Source organism: Phoca vitulina, unplaced genomic scaffold (genome assembly GCF_004348235.1).
Source record: "Phoca vitulina isolate PV1807 unplaced genomic scaffold, GSC_HSeal_1.0 scaffold69, whole genome shotgun sequence".
NCBI classification, from domain to species: Eukaryota; Metazoa; Chordata; class Mammalia; order Carnivora; family Phocidae; genus Phoca; species Phoca vitulina.
In genome coordinates this window covers 3,943,236-3,962,481 of record NW_022589772.1, presented here as the reverse complement: position 1 = coordinate 3,962,481, position 19,246 = coordinate 3,943,236, and the positions used below count along the sequence as shown (strand labels likewise).

Below are 19,246 nucleotides of genomic sequence, written 5' to 3'. Positions count from 1 at the left end.
TGGAAAAATTATTTCTGCTTTCTACATCATATTTTGCTTTTAGCCTTTTGTATTAATGTGGCTTTAAATGTCACTTTTTTTCCTATGCCACATGCCGGAACCTTGCATGCTTTCCATTGCTTTTAAAAAAAATGATTGGTGTTCTGTGCTTTTAGGCTCCATTCATGTAGGAAAGCATTTTCCTATGTTCTCTGCCATTCCCTTTCTTCTCCTGCATGCTCTATTTTCAAGGAGCTAGAAAGTGCTCCACAACATAATTCTGGATGTGACCATATGACATCATCCAATGAGAAGGCCCAACAAAACTTCCAGGAATTTTAGGGGAAGATGACAAGTGGAATTCCTACAACGAGGAAGATTCAGGTGACCATTTTCTCAAACGCTTTCAGAAGGCAAGCATAGCATCGTCCAGGGATTCCATGTGGGTGAGAATTGGTCGCTTTGCTGTACCTTGAACCCTGCCCAACTGTGTTGCCAATATATGCTTTTGGCCCCAGGCTGGCATCTGGCAAGATGTGTGCCTGAATGAGTTCAGAGTCATCCCTGCTGTTGAGGAAAAACAGCCCCAAAGCTGCCACCAACATCTTCAACTGTAACAAGTACTTTAAGACATACCCTCCCACCACACAGCCTTTTTAGGGAACCTGAATCCTGGTCTCCTCACCCATGAACACATAAAGGCACATAGGCATGACCTGTCTCCATCTTACCGGGTCTCATTTCACATAATGAAGGTCATTCATCCATTCATTCATTTGTGCATGTGCTTATTCATCAAATAGTTATTGAATTGGGCACTGTGTTAGATAGATGTTGGGATACAGAGGTGGCTAAGTCCCAGTTCCTGCCTTTAAGGAACTGATGGCCTAGTGGGGGACACGGACAAGTCAGTCATCAATTAGAGTTTAGCATGGTAAGTGCAGTACAGAAGTGAGCACTGAGGAGGGACAGCTCTTCAAGACCGAGGTGAAGTTAGGGAAGTCTTCCTGGAAGAAGTGACCACTGAACTGAGGTGAGTCTTAAAGAAAGAAAAGAGCTAGCCATGTCAGGGATGGGTGGCATTCCAGGTAGAAGGAGCAGCATTACGAAGGCAGTAGGCATGACACATTATTCATCGGGGTGCTGTGAATACAACTACAAGTAGTTCCAAATAGCTAGTGCATAGAGTGAGAGTGGGCGAGGGGTGGGAGACTGAGCCGTGGAAGTAATTGGGGACAGGATCCTGGAGGGCTTATATACGCCATGCTAAGGGCTTTGAATTTGATTTTGAAGGCATTGGGGAAGCATTGATGCAGAGGAACGTTATCAGATTTTGTGTTTCGAAATATCACTCCAGCCACAGGAGAAGAGTGGATTGTGGTGGGGGTGGGGAGGGGGCAGAAGGAGACAGATGGAGTTATGCAGGTGAGAAATGACAGTGCCCTGGCCTAAGGGCCATTATCGGTAAGAACAGAAGAGGACAACACAGAGGGAATATTTATGAGGAAGCATTAATAGAGTAGGCAACTAAGCAGATGATGAGAAGAGAAGGGTCATTTCTTGTTTTGTGTGGGAGAAGGCAGTGGAAAATTCATTTACTTTTGAAAATATCGGAATAGAGGTGTTCAGAATGCAAGTCCATGGGGTCAGGTAGAAGTCAGGGCTGGACATCCATATGGGCAGCCACTAGTATAGCTGGGAAGTGAAACTGTACAAGTAGGTGAGGTGGCCAAAGGGAGAGGCGTGTTGGTACGAAGAGATGAGGACCTAGGACAGCTCCTGCGAAGTACTGTTTAAAGAGTCAACAGAAGACCCAGAAATTCAGCAACAGGCTCTAGGAAAGGACTGTGTGAAAGAAGGCAGGAAGGATTTCGTTTCATGAAGTTCAGGGTCAGCAATGTCAGTTTTGACTGAAAGGTCAACAGTTGTAAGGACTGAAAAGTGCGCATTTTCAAGTAGGAGATTCATTTGAGACCTCAGGGACTCGTTGCACTGGTTTGAGGAGTGAAAGTTTAGGAAGTCTGGGCTGCCTTTTCAAGAAGTTTAAGCTCCAGAAGGAAAGGCAGAGCTGTAGCAGTGAGAGAAAGATGTGAGATGGCAGAGGGTTTTAATTTTTAAGGACGAAAGAGATCTCAGCAGGTCTCTCAGGCCAGATAGGAAGTTGTCAGTAGGGAGGGAGAGATTTGAAGCTACAAGAAGAAATAGGCAATAATTGGTGTGAGAGCCCTGGAAAAGTGAGAGGGACTGGTATCTAGAGCACCAGTGGAGAGAGAAACCTCAGGCAGAGGGGGGGACATTGCTTCCGGTGAGACATGAGATGTTACTGATGGAGAAAAATGCAGTCGGGGTGGGACAGGAAGCCCAAAGGAGTTCCAAACCGGTGGCCTCCATTTTTCTCAGTGAAGTGAAGGAATTTGATATGCAGAAAGTCAAGGAGGAGAGGGTGAAGCAGAAGTTTGAGCAAAGTGGGAAAATTCTGGAATATTCAGTAAGAGAAGTGGGAAAGGAAGTTGGCAACAGACAAGAAGAATATTGTCAAGCACCACTGATGACCCAACTATGGCCTCTTACTTTTATAGTATGAACCAATCTGCATAGCTGTGTGGTTTATTTTTTCCTCCAATAGCTCATCCCAGCCTCAGTCTAGAAGTGGAGGTTTCATGGTTGGATTCTCTCAGAGTAGATTTTTGCAGGAGAGTTGCAAGAGTAGGTCAGAGAGTGGCATTGCTTCCAAAGCAGTGGCTTAAGAGCAATTTAAATGATGGACCAGAGAGTCTAGGCCAGGAGGAAGCTGGGAACTTGGCTTAAAATTAGAGGGATCCAGGGACTAGAGTTTTTGTTAAGACCAAAGAATAAGTAAAATAGGATTAAGGGCTGGAAAGAGAGCTAGCAGGATGGGAGGCTGGGATAACCGGGTTTAATCTTTCAAAGAAAGGGTAATTTGGATAATGAAAAGGCCTGGAGTACCTGTGGTCCTCCACTCTGCACATCATCTGTGGAGCTTAGAAAATCATTTGTCCAGGTCTCCCCGCCCCCAGAAATCCTGCTACAGTAGGTTCTGCATGGGTCCTAGACATTGGTCATTTATAGAACTCTACAGATTATTCTGATGAACAGCCCTGGTTGACAACCACTGGGTTAGTGGTGGCCAGGGGAGCAGATTGAACTAGAAGGGAGCTGAAACTCATTAGCGTTGAGGAAGGTCAAGGAGTTAAAAGGAAGGAGTGTGAAAGAGATGTCCATTTATATATCATGTTTCACAGAGCGATGGCAGCATTGAGGGTAGGAAGGAAGACCAGGAGCCCGAATCCTCAATGGATAAGGGGACTTGGCCAAGAGCACTGAATGGCAGTAACCTCAAAGGAGGGGCTTTTTGGAGGCAAGTGCAGAAGTACTGATCTCAGATCAACAGCTTGGAATTAAAAGGGGGAAACCCTACCCTTCCCCATTCCTCCACCCCTAAGAACTCGGGATGGGGAAGAATGAGCAGCGTCCATCAGGATTATCTGAGGAAGTGGTACCCTCATTGGAGAGTAGAACTGAAAGTTGTTTTTCTAATATTAATATAAATGACCAATGCTCAACAATTTTCTGGGGGAGATACAGACATTTTAGTGTTCCAGAAAAGAAAGGACAAAAAATTCTCACCTAAGCTCCATTTAGTCACTAACCACTTACTGAAGACCAGGGCTCAAAGATGTTCGTTTTGTTTTTGTTTTTTTTTTTTTAATGTTACTGAATAATAAATGGTGTAGCTGTTAAGAACTTGGGCCCTGTAGACACAATTGGGACCTCAGTTCAAATTCTGGCTCTGACACCTGCTACATACCTGGGTATGTGGTTGAACCTCACTCTCGCTTTCCTTATCTATAGAACAATAATACAATACCAATAAGGTCTACCTAATGGGATTGTGATGGAGATTAAATGAGATGACCCTAGAAGCACTTTTTGCACATGGTAAATGTTCCATAAATTAAAATCATGAAGTGTGTGGACATAAGCCAGGTGCTAAGGGTTGTAAGAATGAATAAGATACAGTCTCTGCTGTCAAGTATCTCCAATTTTAGCTAGAGATACAGGTATGTAAAGAAGAAATAACAATCCAGTGTTGATACATGCCAAGCTCCGAGTATGCACCGGACAGTTCTATGGAAGCATGAAGAGAAGGGCATTTAACTTTGTCTGCAGAGGGAAGACAGGGCAAGACTTGCCAAAAAGAGGAAGGCCAAGAGTGAATCTTCAAGAATAAGGACTAATGGGAGTCACCCACCCAAAGTGCAGGGTGAGGGATCTTGGTAAGAGAGAAGACTTGCCAGGCCTTGGCCTAGCATGAAAGTCTTGGAAGTAAGAGAAAATCGAGCGGTTTAGGGAGCATGACGTGGGTATGGGACAATGGGGGCTATGGCACGAATAGACAATGGAGAGGTAAGCTGGGGGCAGATCATGCAGGCCCCTGGATAGCATGCTAATGAGCATGAACTTCTACCATATGGGGAGTGGGGGACCATTTAAGGATCTTAATGGCAGGAATGTGGTCAGATTTGTGTGTTTCCAAGATTACTCTGGCCACAAAGTAATGAAGAGCAGGAGGCAAGATTGGAGGCAATAAGACCAGGTGAGGAATAGTGGTACCGTAGACTAAGGTAATGGTTTGTGGGGATGAAAGGAAGAAGGGAGATTCAAGATGAGTGTGGGAGTGTGGGAGATTTCTAGAATAGAACTTGGTGACCAATTAAGGTAGAAATACAGTGGGAGTCAGAGAAGCTCCCAAATTTATGGCATGGGCAGTTGGGCCAGTGCTGAATGACCCAATAAAGAGAGTTAACGTGTGCTACAGGCCCTGCAAATCAGGGGCCCCCAAAACCTGGCCACATTTTTAGTTTGTATATGTAGTTTTCAGAAAGACTTCATCACCATAGGAATAGCAGAATTTTATGGACTTTCTTACCTTTTTATGCTTTAGTATTTTTTTTATTTGAATTATATATTGGAGAGGGAGGGGGTCGTAATCTTTTCATTGCTCAGGGCCTCCCAAAAGAAGAGGTGTCTAAAGCCTGAATCCTTCTTCGAGCTGCGTGGTTAGTGGTACGATCTCACTGAGAGAAAGGAAGAGCAAGTTTGGGCTTCCTGCCTTTGTTACGCTTAGCCCTGAGTGAAGGGAAGGGCATGATCAGGCTGGTAAGGGACTGGCAATCAGGTAGCCTTCTGGAGAGACTCCATGAAGTCAATTCCTATAGCTCAGCCCAAGTGGAGTGGTTAGGGCTAAGTCAATAAGCTTTAAACATTCAGCCATTGCTAATGGAAAGTAAGAAGAGACTGTTTGCTGGCAAGAGAGGTCATGAATGCAAGTTGATACAGTGATTGGAGATATAGACTGAGCTACGGGTTCTCAACCTGGAGTCCAGGGGAGTTCTGAACCTCTGAAATTATATGGGAAATTGTGTAGATATGTTCAGTGCAATTTATGGGCAGAAGTTCCATAGCCTTCTTCAGATTTTCAGAGTGGTCTTTGACCCCAAGAGAGTCACCTGTCACTAGAAGTAGATTCACTATGAAGTGAATAACACTTCTCTAGAGTTCCTCACTAGCCTGGGGCTCTTCCAAGGCCCTAGGAGGGGCCCTGGTAGTCTTGGAGTGTTTTTCCTTAAAGGGAGCATTCCTCTCAAATTGTATAAAGCGTTTGGTCTCACAGTACCCGGGTCATCCCCAGCCAACCGCAGATCCGGGAGTTACACCGCATGGGTTAGTATCTGGGACTGGCTACCATCCAGGAGGAACAGGGGTGAAGAAAGGATTGTTAAAGGCCAAAGACTGCATTAGAAAAGGCAGAAGGAGAAGCGATGCCAGTCAAATAAAGAATGGTCACAGAGGGAGGAGGAGAATGGGACCACACTGTGAAGGAAGTAAAAAGAGAGGGAGTCAGCCACATCCAACATGGTTGGGAGAGCCAGGAAGAGGAAAAACAAGGACACGATTACAGGAGTGGCTAGGATAGCTGCCTGGCGGCCAAGCAAGTGTGAGTGGTAGCTATGGGGCCAAAACACACAGCAGAAGTAGGTACCCACAAAAAAACTCTACACTTCATTGTTAGGATCATATTCAACAAAGTAGGCTTGCTGTAAACACGGCATCTATGCTGAAGTCAAGTTGAATGGCACATATGTACTTTTCAAATTGAGTCCTAATGTGTTCCGTGGCCAGGCAGAGGCTTTGAGTGACCCTTGTCCCCCACCTACCCCCCCACCCCCACCTCCAATCTTTCTTTCCTAATCCTGTATCCTAATCTTCTTACTCCTTGAATGTACATATTTCTGCCCCATCTCTCTGTCCCCTAGCTGGAGATAGGGAGCAGTGAGAGAGGGTAGAAAGAGACAAGAAGCCATGAGAATGACATTTGAATGTGAAAGGTCTTGAATTGAAAATTTATCCTGGGTAACTCACAAAACCGTATATGGTTAATTGAATGTTGTCTGAAATTCAGGCCAAGGAAACATCTATTTGAACCAGAGTGTTCTAAGTTGGCCACCCTGGCAATTCTGAGATTGACTGGTTTCAATTGGGCAAACCATGCTGACTTTCCCATTATTAGGAGGGTGAGTATTATTATTATTGTCTTTTGAGTGTGAAATGCACCCCGATCAGAGATACATGCTCCGATTTGCTTATGTGTCTATTATGGAACCTACTTGATGCCATTTTACATTTCCACAGTAACTTCCTCCTGGAATCTATTCCAAGATAGACTAATTTCATTACAGTTCCCAACTTAATTTCTCCAATGATAATATCTTTAAAGGTTTTTGACATATTAACTGTGGATGTGTTTATTCATAATTGTGTCACTATGAAAAATCTACTTGAGGACAATGATTTTGAATGGCTAATATGACAAAAAAATATATTAGGGACATGGAAAAATAGCTACACACTGGAATGACTAAGCCAAAGCATTGATTTGAGGTTACTAAGAACTAAATAAAATTAATTCAGTAAAAATCAGCCATTTGTATTTTTTTTACTAGCAAAGTGCTGGGTAGGAAATGATTAAAAACATTTTTAGTGATAAAGATGTGTAACATTAATGGTCTGCCATAGTATTTTCACTGAAAGAAGACCAAGAGTCTATTAAGATATGCTTCATAAATGTAAACATGTAAATTAAACAAGTTCTGGCTTCTTGATATTTCACTATGGTTATCATTGAAACAATTAACGCTTTTATAGATAGCTTCAGCACTTTTCTGTTCTTTCTTTGTAATAGTAAGCCTTAGCTTGACTTGATCATCATGAATTGCTTCTTTAGTAAGTCCTATTCGATCCAACAAAGCCAGTTAACCACAATACACCTACATACCTGTGGGTTACATTATTAGACTGGTAAAGGACATAAATCAGTGTGACCGCAAGTTTTGTTTGAACTTGATTTGGGAAATTTGTATATTATCTGGATGTAACATTTTTTGTCAAACTCTCAGCTACTTCTGCAGATGAAATTATAATTTCTGGAGCTAAATCCTGTTAAGCTTGTGTTGGAATCAGTTGTCTTTCAACTTTGTAATTGTTTTTGATGAACCTAATTGTACAACTTAGGGATGACAAAACTATATCCCCAATAAATACATGTTAACATTTTGCCTTTAGCCAATAAGAAGAAGGAGAAAGAACGCCCAGAGATCTCTCTTCCTTCAGACTTTGAACATACGATTCATGTGGGGTTTGACGCAGTCACCGGGGAGTTCACTGTAAGTAAGCTCCTTATTGTGCTTTGCAAGCCATGAAAAAATTCCTTTGTGACAATAGGTTTCAAGAAAACATGCCCATGTCCCAGAATGTCAGGCTTGATGCTTTGGATGATTTCAAGGAAGATGGACTATGCTGAGTCAATCCCAGTTGGAACTAGAGAGTGGCAAGAGTATTGGCAAAATTATTTCATCCATCATAAAAATGTCTGATCGCAGTTAGTCTTCAATGTCATTGAAAATGTGAATTTTCCATGGCACAGGAGAGGTAGTCCCGGTAGAGAGACTCTGTTGAGCCTGTTCTTTATTGTTTGAAGTGAATCAGAGAATCAACTGACTCAACTTGGCCAGTGAATACAGTCCAACTGAATAATTCAGGCTTGACATTGGAACCTGGATTACCCAGATCAGCTAACCACACTAACCAAAAATCTCTGTACAATTGACCTGGTCTTCCCTTTGATTTCAAGAACATGGCTTATTTTTAGGCCTATTAACGGGCATATTTCATAGGCCTTCAAAACAACAAACCCCATGTTTCAGGAAGACTATGAATATATCATGTGTGCTTTAGTGGTTATGTGCTTTACACATATACAATCCACAATAAATACCAATACGAATTCTCCAGAAAGACCATAGCTATAGAGTCAGCCTTTCTTTGGATATTTGTAGTGCTCAAATAGCGCAAGATCTCAGTCATTTTGTACTTTTTTTTTTTTTTTTTAAAGATCTGGCATCTTTGTTTTTAGATGGATGAAGGAAAAGATATGGTTAAAAATATGTCCCCAGGAGGATCAACTATCTTTTTCCATACTAGTAAGGATCTCAATAAAAATGTACATTCTGAGATGATGAGTAATTTTGAATGCATTCAGAAGAAAAATCTTTTATAATATCATCACCACTGATTCTTGAGTTCTAAAACCAGAGATAATTTTAGATGTTGAATAATTAAATTTTCTGTTTTGTAACTTGACGGTTAGTAAGTAAACTCATATGACTGAGTGAACCAAAAAGGGGCGGGGGACAAATTGACTGGATTTGGAGAAGCAAACCATGTCTCTGAATTGACAGCCAAATTGCCTTTTTTTTCCCCAATTCCAGAAGTATACAATATGAGAATAAAATCACAACGGAGTAAACATCTTGGCCTTGTAAAGTGACATGAGCTGATTATTTCTATACTCTCAGTAGTAAGCAGAAGAGAACGTAAAGAAATACTGATGTTAATAAAGTTGAGACAGTGGTAGGATTTAACCAATTTCATCCATGAAGTCAGAAACATTATTCAAATGGCCTTGACTGCTGTCACCACCAAAAATAATAATAATAATGATGATTTTTATAATCTGAACAAAGATGTTATGACTTTTTTGACATTTGAAAGTCAAAGCACTTCAACTTTATAAATGTGGTCTAATAACTCTTCCCTGTTTTTATTTTAAGAATGTTATGCTTGCAGTTGTGACCTTTTTTGTTTTCTATGTGCTTTTCTTCTGCTTTAACTTCTCTTATGTTTTACTGCTGTCATGCCACGTTTTCTTTTTCCTTCCTTTTGGTCTGATGTGAAAGCCCTCTCCTCCACTATTCTCATGTGACATTCTAGTTCCTTTCCAATTTTTTAAAAATATTTTCCGCTCTTTCCAACTTGCTTGACATCTTATAATACAATATATCTTGAGCTCTTTCTTTGTTCTTTCGGGGTTCTGAGTGGAAATGAAAAAAAGTGAATCACCATCATCTTGCTGACTGCATTTTCACTTGGCCATCGGTTAGAACCCAAAGAACCCACCAGAGAGGGCTGGGGGTGGGATATGTGATGGGCACTCTTTCCAATTGTGACCAACAGTTTGGTGCAACTGAACCCAACCAAACCAAAACCCGCCCCACTCCCACCCCCACCTCCACCACACCCAATTTAAAATAAAGCAGCTGTTTGGATGCAGGCAGTTGTTTGAATATACAGACAGACACAGGCTAAATTTGGAAATCTGATGCATTTATTGTCCTCTTGGTGGTCTTTTGAAACTACTTGTCCACACATTATATTTAAAGATGCCAAATTGTGCCCTTTTTAACTCTTTTCACCTTTGGTTTGCATTTACTAACTTTTAAAAATGCCAAATGATAATAAGCTTTTAAAATCATTTTGTTGGTAGCATTTAAAATTGGGTCCTATTTGCCACGGTGCCACTAATGTATTATGTGTGTGCGCGTGCAGAGGGGGAGGGACATATTACCAAATTTGATTATTGCTGTTGTTTAGGTTGAATTTTGAGCAATTTGTTGAACTGTCTTGTTCAGTTGTCTTCCAAGGGCCTGTCACTGTGAATATTTGGACGCCAATTTGGTGTGCCCTTTGGTGATTGTCCTATGGCTAGTTGGCCCATATAACCTTGTACACCTGGTTATACGTTTGGACCTTGAGATTCAAATTAGGTTGGGAGGTGAGATTTGGGGTACTAAACTATGAAAAGTCCTTACCCTTTATATTGCCATTTTTGTCCCAAATACTTCAGAACTCCCCCTTCCAGACTTCTAGACCTGTGACGGTCGCTTCAAGTCAATCAGAGGGAAGAATGGTATGAGTGATATACATGATCATTTCTTATGATAAGATAAATGCTTGGCCTGTTGTATCATGCTGCCATTCTCCTGGGCTACACTGGACAATCCCCAGCTTGTTGTACATCTGGTTGTTATTGTACCCGTGGTCAGGCATTGATATGTGCTCCTGCTTCTGATGCTCATACTTCTAGGTCTCCATTAGCTGTCTTAACTTTTGGGATTTGTACCTCAATCTGGAGTAATGAGATGGCCATCTGATGATGTGCCTTCGTGGCGTACGTTCAAATTTAAGTGTCAGGTCTCATTGATCGACTAGTTTATCTCAACTTCTCAAAGAAACAAGAAATTATGTCAGCAGGGTAGTCATGTGGTAAGTATAGTTGTCTGAAGGATCTTCTGCAATTGACAGCATGTTTTCCTGCTGTCTAGTGATCACGAGACATTTATTTATCACAAAAGTTTAGAAGTGCCATCAGAATGTATAATAATTGCAAATATTCTAATAATTATGGTAATGATCATGCCAGTGATGTCTGCCCTAGTGGTTATGTGCAATGCATACCTGGTTTTATAACACTTAATAACTCCTTTGGCCATTACAGTATTAACCAAATGCTATTAATTGCACTTAGAATCAGAACTGGGATCATGCATGGGCTCCTGAGTTCAAATATGTGGCTTAAGGCTTTAGCATCGAATTGCGTGATTAATGCATGTCAAAGTGTCGTTTCACTGTGCTTGGAGTAACCCCAAATGCCAGGAATCAAAGACCTATATCCCAAATCAAACCAGTTGGGTTGAAGCATGTTTCTGTAGCTTTGGAGACAATCTCTTTATTTAGATAAAGCCATTACCTTATATCCGATCTTATTTTGTGGGAAGCCGGGACTTCCGAACTGCAGTATTAAAATGGAAATTGTTCATATATGGTTTGAAATGAAATGGTTTCCCTTTCCCTGGTCTAAAGAAACTCAAAGGTAGAGTCTGGCTGTGTGGGAAATCCTTAATCTAGTTTTCCCTAAACCAGTCACGACTTTCTCGCTGCAACGTGCAGAAGAGTCGCATCAATGAGAATGCAGTTAAATTTAGCATCCCCATGTCGCCATCCTGTCCATTTTAGCCACACAGACACTTCCATGCTGAAACCAGAAACGGTTAACCAGAATTGAGAACTGAAATTTGTAAGTTCATCACATGGCCATCGGCTACCTGTGATCACCTGGTTGTAAATACAGACTTACAAATTATCATTAGAGCTTTTCATGATGCCATCCTTCTTCCCTCCAAAGTCATGTTTCTGCCTTCTGGTAATTTCTCTGGTCCTTTAACAGTAATTCTTACTATTGTGTACTTATGGAGGAAGCATCTGGCCCCAAGTGGAATTACGCGTCCCAACTTGAGAACGTTGTCTTTTTTTCCTCTGTTTCCTGAAATCTGTTGTCCTAGCCTGTCCTGCCCCTGATGGAGTTAAGACCTCTCGATTTTCATAACCGCCCCACTTGAGAAGGGATGACCCCCCCCATTCAGACCCATTGGTTTCATCTCCTCCCACCTTCTAAGTTGTCCCACATTCTGTTTTAACTTTCTTTTCTTTCTTTATTTACGTCCATTACAGCCAGATCTCTATGGCTCACAGATGTGCCCAGGGAAGCTCCCAGAGGTGCGTCACAGGCCCAAAAGAAGCTTGCATCAAAGTGCTTCTTTGAGATGTCATAGCACTGCAGCAGGTTCATGTGTGTGCAGTAGAGTTGTTGCTTGGCTTATCTCACTTTTTTGTTGTCATTCCCAAACTCTGGAGGCCCACGTCACACATTGTTTTGCCGAGACTTCAGAGGGCAAGGCCACATAAATTGTGTCTAGATGCACTGCAGGAACGATGTGTCTGTCTCTTGCTCCAAGCTGCCTTTGGAGGCTGGACAATTACGAAATGGGGACATCTGTAGGCTGGACATGTAGGAAAGAATGCTAAACGCTCAACGTGAAACTAACCTTTCAGCGTAATTGGTGCAATTGTCCCAGGTTAGATTTCCAAACGCTCCCTCCTGTCTGCTCTAAATGCTTTAGAGTATTGCCAATTCTCACGAGGCTTTGGCACGTGTGTCACAGTCCCCAGGTTCCATGTGGCCAACGAACAAAGTGGGGAGGAGGGCATGGAGGGAGGAGAGGAGAAACTATTTAGCACCTCCGTGGTGTTGCTCCTCCACTATTCTATTTTTGCCTCCTCTCAATCCCCCTCTGTATTAAAGCCCTAGAGCACCCCCCCAAATTACATTTTGTAATCACAAAGCGTAAACTGCCCAAAGGTGAGGCTTTTCTTCTGTTCAGAAAGATCTTCCGATTACGACATGCCCAGAAACAGCTTATGTGATTCCAGTCATATAAAATCCATTGATCTGCACTATACTATACTGTGCACAAATTTAGAGAAGTCTTGCTATGTCTGCCCTGAGTCGCCAGAAAATATAAGCTAAGCCGTAAACATCATTTCATGGATGAGCAGAATTAATATGGAGGTGATTTTCATGCGCTTTTTTTTTCTATCACAGTCATACTCCCACCCACCCTTTTTAAGTTGGATCCTAGTTTTACCTATGTGTTTTAATTAGAGAAGAGAATGATTGCATTATTAAGTTACTAACTTTAAATCTAGAGTGTCACTTCAGTTTCCCAAGTGTAATCCTACAGGTAGCATGGGCTTCTTGGTGAAGAACTTTACTGGAACATAAAAATGCAGCTGCTGAATGTTCTGAGCTGCCATTCTCTCCCTCTGGTTGTCCACAGGGAATCCCTGAGCAGTGGGCACGGTTACTCCAAACCTCCAACATAACAAAACTGGAACAGAAGAAGAACCCACAAGCCGTCCTGGATGTTCTCAAATTCTACGATTCCAAAGAAACGGTCAACAACCAGAAATACATGAGCTTTACATCAGGAGGTAAGAGGAAATCCAAGGTATCAAAGAGAGAACAAGGAATTCCCATCTCAGAGCCTCAGGATTAGAACAGAATGCCTGTAGGGCATCTGAAGCCAGTTCTAGTGCCTTCTCCAAATGACTTCAAAGGCAGTAAATCGAAAGATGGGTTGGAAGGTGAAGTTGATATGAGGAGGTTTACCACTTGGTTGTTTTTAGAACTCAAGTAGGGGTAATTAATTGCTCAGTGAAGCAGCAGTTGTCAGTTTGAATCAGCAATCACAAATGTTTGGTCTCTGCACTGGCATGAAGACGACACTTAGTCACGTAGGATCAGGCCTTGTGATGTGTCCATGAGATAAGAGGTGTATGGATCCAGCCATGGTCTCCTGAAGTTTTTTTATCCCTCCAATTCGTTGAATTGGACCCTGATGATACAGCATGCATTTTGTGGTTGCCAGGCTATTTTGATCCAACCTCAAAATCAGGCTTAAAAAAAGAAATCATGTCTGGCTATTTATAAGAAATCGAAATGGCCGTGTTCCTGCCAAATCTTGACTTCAGTTGCTAGCACGTAGACCCAGCCTTTGTTTGAAGCTTTGAGGTTCACATTTGCACTATAAGCAACTGAAAAATATGTGCCAGACAATATTTTTGCATTTTGAGAAAGATGATCTGGGGTGCCTCTCTAGAACAACTTATTATTTAACATCTAAAAAGAGAAGAACATCCTATCATTAGTGGCCCAGCTGTAAAGAGCCCCTACCTCTCGGCATTGGTTTTAACATAGGGCAGGCTTGAAATATCTTAAAGGATGGTGCAAGGGGACACTTGGAAGGGGAGGAGTGTCTCATTTGGTCATAAGACATGTCAAAGCCCAAACTTAAGGCGTATAGTAATTCACGGGCTCCACGGGACGTTTTTAACTGAGAAGATAGCTTAACTGCTGTTCTTCAGGGCAGAAAACCAAAAAGAAAAAAAGCCAGCAAGGAGAGGTTTTATGATATTTAGTCTTCCACATAGAGTGAAATGTCTCAGAGATCCTAGTGACACTTCAAACAGTGCTTAATTAATGTGAGGAAGTCTAGAACTGTCCTCCAGGTTCACTGGAGAACCACAGGCGACCAGAACCAAAAGTGTTTCATTCCAGTATTTCTCTGAGCTGAGTAAAACTCACCAGACACTCCATGGATGCTCTAGTGTTGGAGACCGAGGAATAGGGTGGGAGGAGGTGGGGGGAAGGAGAAAGAGAAAGGAAGGAAGGCAGGGTGAAAGGGAGGGTGGAGGTGGAGGGAGGGAGGGAGGAAGGGGAGAAATTCTGGATATAGGTGTATAGACTCATACCAACTAAGAGTAGGTAATCTTGGGGCACCTGGGTGACTCAGTTGGTTAAGCATCCAACTCTTGATTTTGGCTCAGGTCACAATCTCAAGGTCCTGGGATCGAGCCCTGCACTGGGTTCTGTGCTCAGTGGGGAGTCTGCTTGAGGGTTCTCTCTCCCTCTCCCTCTGCCCCTCCCCCTGCTTGCACACAACGTTCGCACTCGCATGCACTCTCTCTCAAATAAATAAAATCTTAAAAAAAAGGGAGTAGCTGATCTTGATATTCCTCCATATAGATGAGATTTGATGGAGGCCTTCATTAAGATCTATAAAATGACATGTGAGGGGGCAAGGGTGTGAGCTATTTTCAGAACAATGATGTCATGTGTCATAGTACCTATTCAATATTGAACTGGAGAATTTCCTTCTGGTCAAAGGCATGCAGGTTAATTTTTTATTAACGTCTCTAAGTGAGGCAGGCTTCATGAAATAAAGGTGACATCTTTATCTTTACTTTCCAGATAAAAGTGCACACGGATACATAGCAGCCCATCCCTCGGTAAGTGAAAAATTGAAAATGGTTTGGAGTGATCAGTGTTTCTGGCAGTCCAACAGAATACCGTCACATAGATTCAGTTTAGATAGAGAGTCTCTTTTAAAAAAAAAACAACAACAGTCTTTTAAAGGTATAATTTAAATCTATAAAATTCACCCATTTTTAAGTGTATAGTTTGATGAGTTTAGGTAAATGTATATACCAGCGCTACCATTGCCACGATCCAGCTTTAGAATACTTTCATCACCTCCTAAGATCCCTTATACCTGCTTACAGCTATTCCCCATTCCACCCTAGCCCCAGACAGTCACTGATCTGGTATTATGGGATTTGTCTTTCTAGACATTTCGTGTACACAAAATAATATAGTATATGACCTTTGGGGATTGGCTTTTTTCACTCAGCATAATGCTCTTAGGGTTCATCCAAGTTGTGTGTTATCAGTAGTTTGTTCCTTTTTCTTGCAAAGTAGTATTCCATGGTATGGATGTACCACTGTTTGTTTAATAATTTACCCATTGAAGGATCTCCGGAGAATTGACAGTTTTTGGCTCTTGTAGATAACGCTACTATGAACATGCATGTATAAATCTTTATGTAGATAAATGTTTCTATTTCTCTTACACAAAGAATCATGAAAATAATAATCATCTTGATAGTGACTTCTCTTTACTCAACACTTACAATGTGCCAGGCACTGGGATGATAACATTTTACATTCCCTTAACCTTTCTTGCAACCAGATGAGGGAAGTCTTACCATTGTCTCCATTTTATAGGTGAGGTTCAGAGAGGTAAAATAACTCATCTGAGGTCATACCATTATACCTCTGAGCATCACCTGTTCCAATAAACTGAGATGCAGTGGGGGAGCTTTGCCCAAACTCACATAGATAGTCTGATCAGAGAAGTGACTAGAAAATAAGTAACCTAATTCAAAGTTCTTAGAAATGATGGAGTATCTGCAAGAATACCCATAGGCATTAGATAGACAATTATCTTAGACAAGGCTTACTTTGTGTGGTTTTATTTTAAAATAATTAGCATTAGTGAGAGTTTCCTAACTGTTGATTCATAGAGTCCTGGATAATCAACCTTTTATAGAGGACAGATGCTGGCCCGCTTGATGTCACCCTGGGTGACAAGTGTGATAGCAGTAGATCATTAGTGGTAATGAGTAAAGGCTATGAAATAGTGTGGCAGTTCCTCAAAAATTAAAAATAGAATTACCATGTGATCCAGCAATCCCACATCTGGATTGATACCCAAAAGAATTGACAGCAGGTTTTCAAACAGATTTTTATACACCCATGTTCATAGCAGCATTATTCACAATATACAAAAGGTGGGAGCAACCCATGTGCCCATCAACAGACAAAGGGATAAATCAATGTGGTATATCCATGCCATGGAATATTATTCAGCCTTAAGAAGAAAGGACATTCTGGGGGCACCTGGGTGGCTCAGTCGTTAAGCGTCTGCCTTCGGCTCAGGTCATGATCCCAGGGTCCTGGGATCGAGCCCCGCATCGGGCTCCCTGCTCAGCGGGAAGCCTGCTTCTCTCTCTCCTGCTCCCCCTGCTTGTGTTCCCTCTCTCGCTGTGTCTCTCTCTGTCAAATAAATAAATAAAATCTTTAAAAAAAAAAAAAAAAAAAAAAGAAGAAAGGACATTCTGGGGCACCTGGGTTGCTTAGTCTGTTGGGCGTCCAACTCTTGATATTGGCTCAGGTCTTGATCTCAGCTCAGGTCTTGATCTCAGGGTCGTGACGTCAAGCCCCATGTTGGGCTCCACGCTGAGCATGGAGCCTACTTTAAAAAAAAAAAAAGGAAGGACATTCTGACCATTGACACATGCTACCACATGGATGAACCTTGAGGACATTATGCCAAGTGAAATAATCCAGTCATGAAAAGACAAATACTGTATGATTCTACTCATAGGAGATACAGAATACTCTGTATACTGAATTCTATTTTTGCAAGATGAAAAGAGTTCTGGAGATTGTTTGCCCAACAGTGTGAATATACTTAGCACTACTCAACTGTACATTTAAAATGGCTAAGATGGTAACTTGTATGTCATGTATATTTTACCACAATTAAATATAAAAATAAAAAAAGAATGAAGGCTCTGGACATAGGTATTTAGTCTTATTGTATGAGTATTGAATGTGATAATGCATATAATATACTTAGTATACTACCTAGCACGTGCTGTATGTTTATTAAATGTAAGCTAAAGCAAAAATTCCAACCTTCCATGATGAATACTTATGTTTCCTCCCTTGATTTACTTAATATCATTATTATATAATAAATACAAGCTGGGTATTCTGGCAAAGAAATAGTATTTTTTTTAGGTAGGTAGGTCAGTTATTTTAAACGCTAACCTGTTAGGATGGTCGGTAGATTGGTTTTTATTTTTGTCAACAGTTTATATCTCCTGAAATACTGTCCCTTTCTTTTGAACATGCTTCTACTGGTTTTGCTTGTGGAATTCAAACTAAATCTACGTAATGATCAAAATATTCCACCAAATCAGAAAAAAAATGATGTTCTCACTGTTTGGAGATAAAACAACTGGATATTTACTTTTTTCACATATATTTATCGAGTGCCTCCTTACAAGCACTAGGAAATCTGGAGCTCATTCTGGTAAGGGAAGAGAAGTATGCACATCAAGAAACACAGTACAATATGGACTATGTTACATAACATAAAATATGTCCATTTGCTCTGAGAACTCAGAGAAAAGAGATTACTTTCAGCTGGGTAGGAAAAAGGAAGCAGGCTCTTGTCTCGGAGGGCTTAAAGCTCAGTGCCTGGTACAAAGTTGGTACTTGGTACATATTTGTTGAATGTTGAGTTGGAAAATGCTTCCTATAACAGGTCGCATTTGAGCTAGATCGCGAACATCCGAGGGGATTTGGATCTGGAATAGATGGAGAAGGGCATTCTAAGCAAAAGGAAAAACATAAGAAAGGGCACAATAGTGAGGAGAGCATGGGGACAAAATGGTGTGGTTTTGAATGAAGACAGATGCAAGAAAAGGAATCATAGGTATTAAGCCTTGAACATTAAGTTGGAGCCAAATCATAGCGGCCCTTAAATGGTATTCCAAGAAATCTGGTCTATTTGCAACAATGTGGATGGAGCTAGAGTGTGTTATGCTAAGTGAAATAAGTCAGTCAGAGAAAGACAAATATCATATTATCTCACTCATATGTGGAATTTAAGAAACAAAACAGATGAACATATGGAAGGGGGCGGGGAAAGGGAGAAAGGGAAACCAACCATAAGAGACTCTTAACGGGAGAAAACAAACTGAGGGTTGATGGAGGGAGGTGGGGGGGGATAGGCTAGAGGGGTGAAGGGTATTAAGGAGGGCATTTGTCGTGATGAGCACTGGGTGCTGTGTGTAAGTGATGAATCACTAAATTCTACTCTGGAAACCAATATTGCACGGTATGTTAACTAAGTAAACTTTAAATTAAAAAAAAAAAGAAAGGGGCACCTGGGTGGCTCAGTCATTAAGTGTCTGCCTTCGGCTCAGGTCATGATCCCAGGGTCCTGGGATCGAGCCCCGCATCGGGCTCCCTGCTCAGCAGGGAGCCTGCTTCTCCCTCTCCCAATCCCCCTGCTTGTGTTCCCTCTCTCACTGTGCCTCTCTCTGTCAAATAAATAAATAAAAAATCTTTAAAAAAAAAATAAAATAAAATAAAAAAATAAAAAAAATTAAAAAAAAGAAAGAAAGAAATCTGGCCTTTTCTGGTATACATTGGGAAGCCCTTGGAGTTTTTTGGAACAGGAGAATTAGGCAATGAAAGCTTATGCTTTGGGAACAGTTACCTAACAGCAAATGTCCAGAGTGAATTAAGGGCGGAGGGTGAGGCTGGATGAAGGGGAGACCAGTTGGAGGAGTTGCGCAAGCATCCAAGCTGTAGGTAACGAGGGCCTAGGGGAGATGGTGGCAGCAGGAATGGAGATGAGGTTCAAATGTTTAGGTTATTGATTGGATGTTGGAGGAAAGGTCAAAGTCAAAGGTGACTGCAGGCTTCAAATGATACAAGGGTAGCCAAAAGGGTGAGGATGCTATCCTTCGGGAGTTACAAATTTCCGTGAGCAGATGCTGAGTTTCCTACTGGACAGTTTGGAGTTTGAAGGGC

General features: G+C 41.6%; 1 protein-coding gene across 17 annotated transcripts in view; it reads left to right on the top strand.

Moving 5' to 3' along the window:
* The window catches only part of PAK3 (p21 (RAC1) activated kinase 3), a 249,900-nt gene that overhangs the window by 172,504 nt on the left and 58,150 nt on the right, over positions 1–19,246 (top strand). For 11 of the 17 annotated variants that reach the window (XM_032392804.1, XM_032392813.1, XM_032392800.1 and 8 more), the window contains 5 exons: positions 7,624–7,724; positions 10,244–10,306; positions 11,908–11,952; positions 13,074–13,227; positions 15,047–15,084. In XM_032392804.1, the coding sequence (XP_032248695.1) occupies positions 7,624–7,724; positions 10,244–10,306; positions 11,908–11,952; positions 13,074–13,227; positions 15,047–15,084 (401 nt within the window). The remainder of the gene's footprint in view (positions 1–7,623; positions 7,725–10,243; positions 10,307–11,907; positions 11,953–13,073; positions 13,228–15,046; positions 15,085–19,246) is intronic. The other 6 variants (XM_032392808.1, XM_032392807.1, XM_032392806.1 and 3 more) reach the window with 3 other exon arrangements.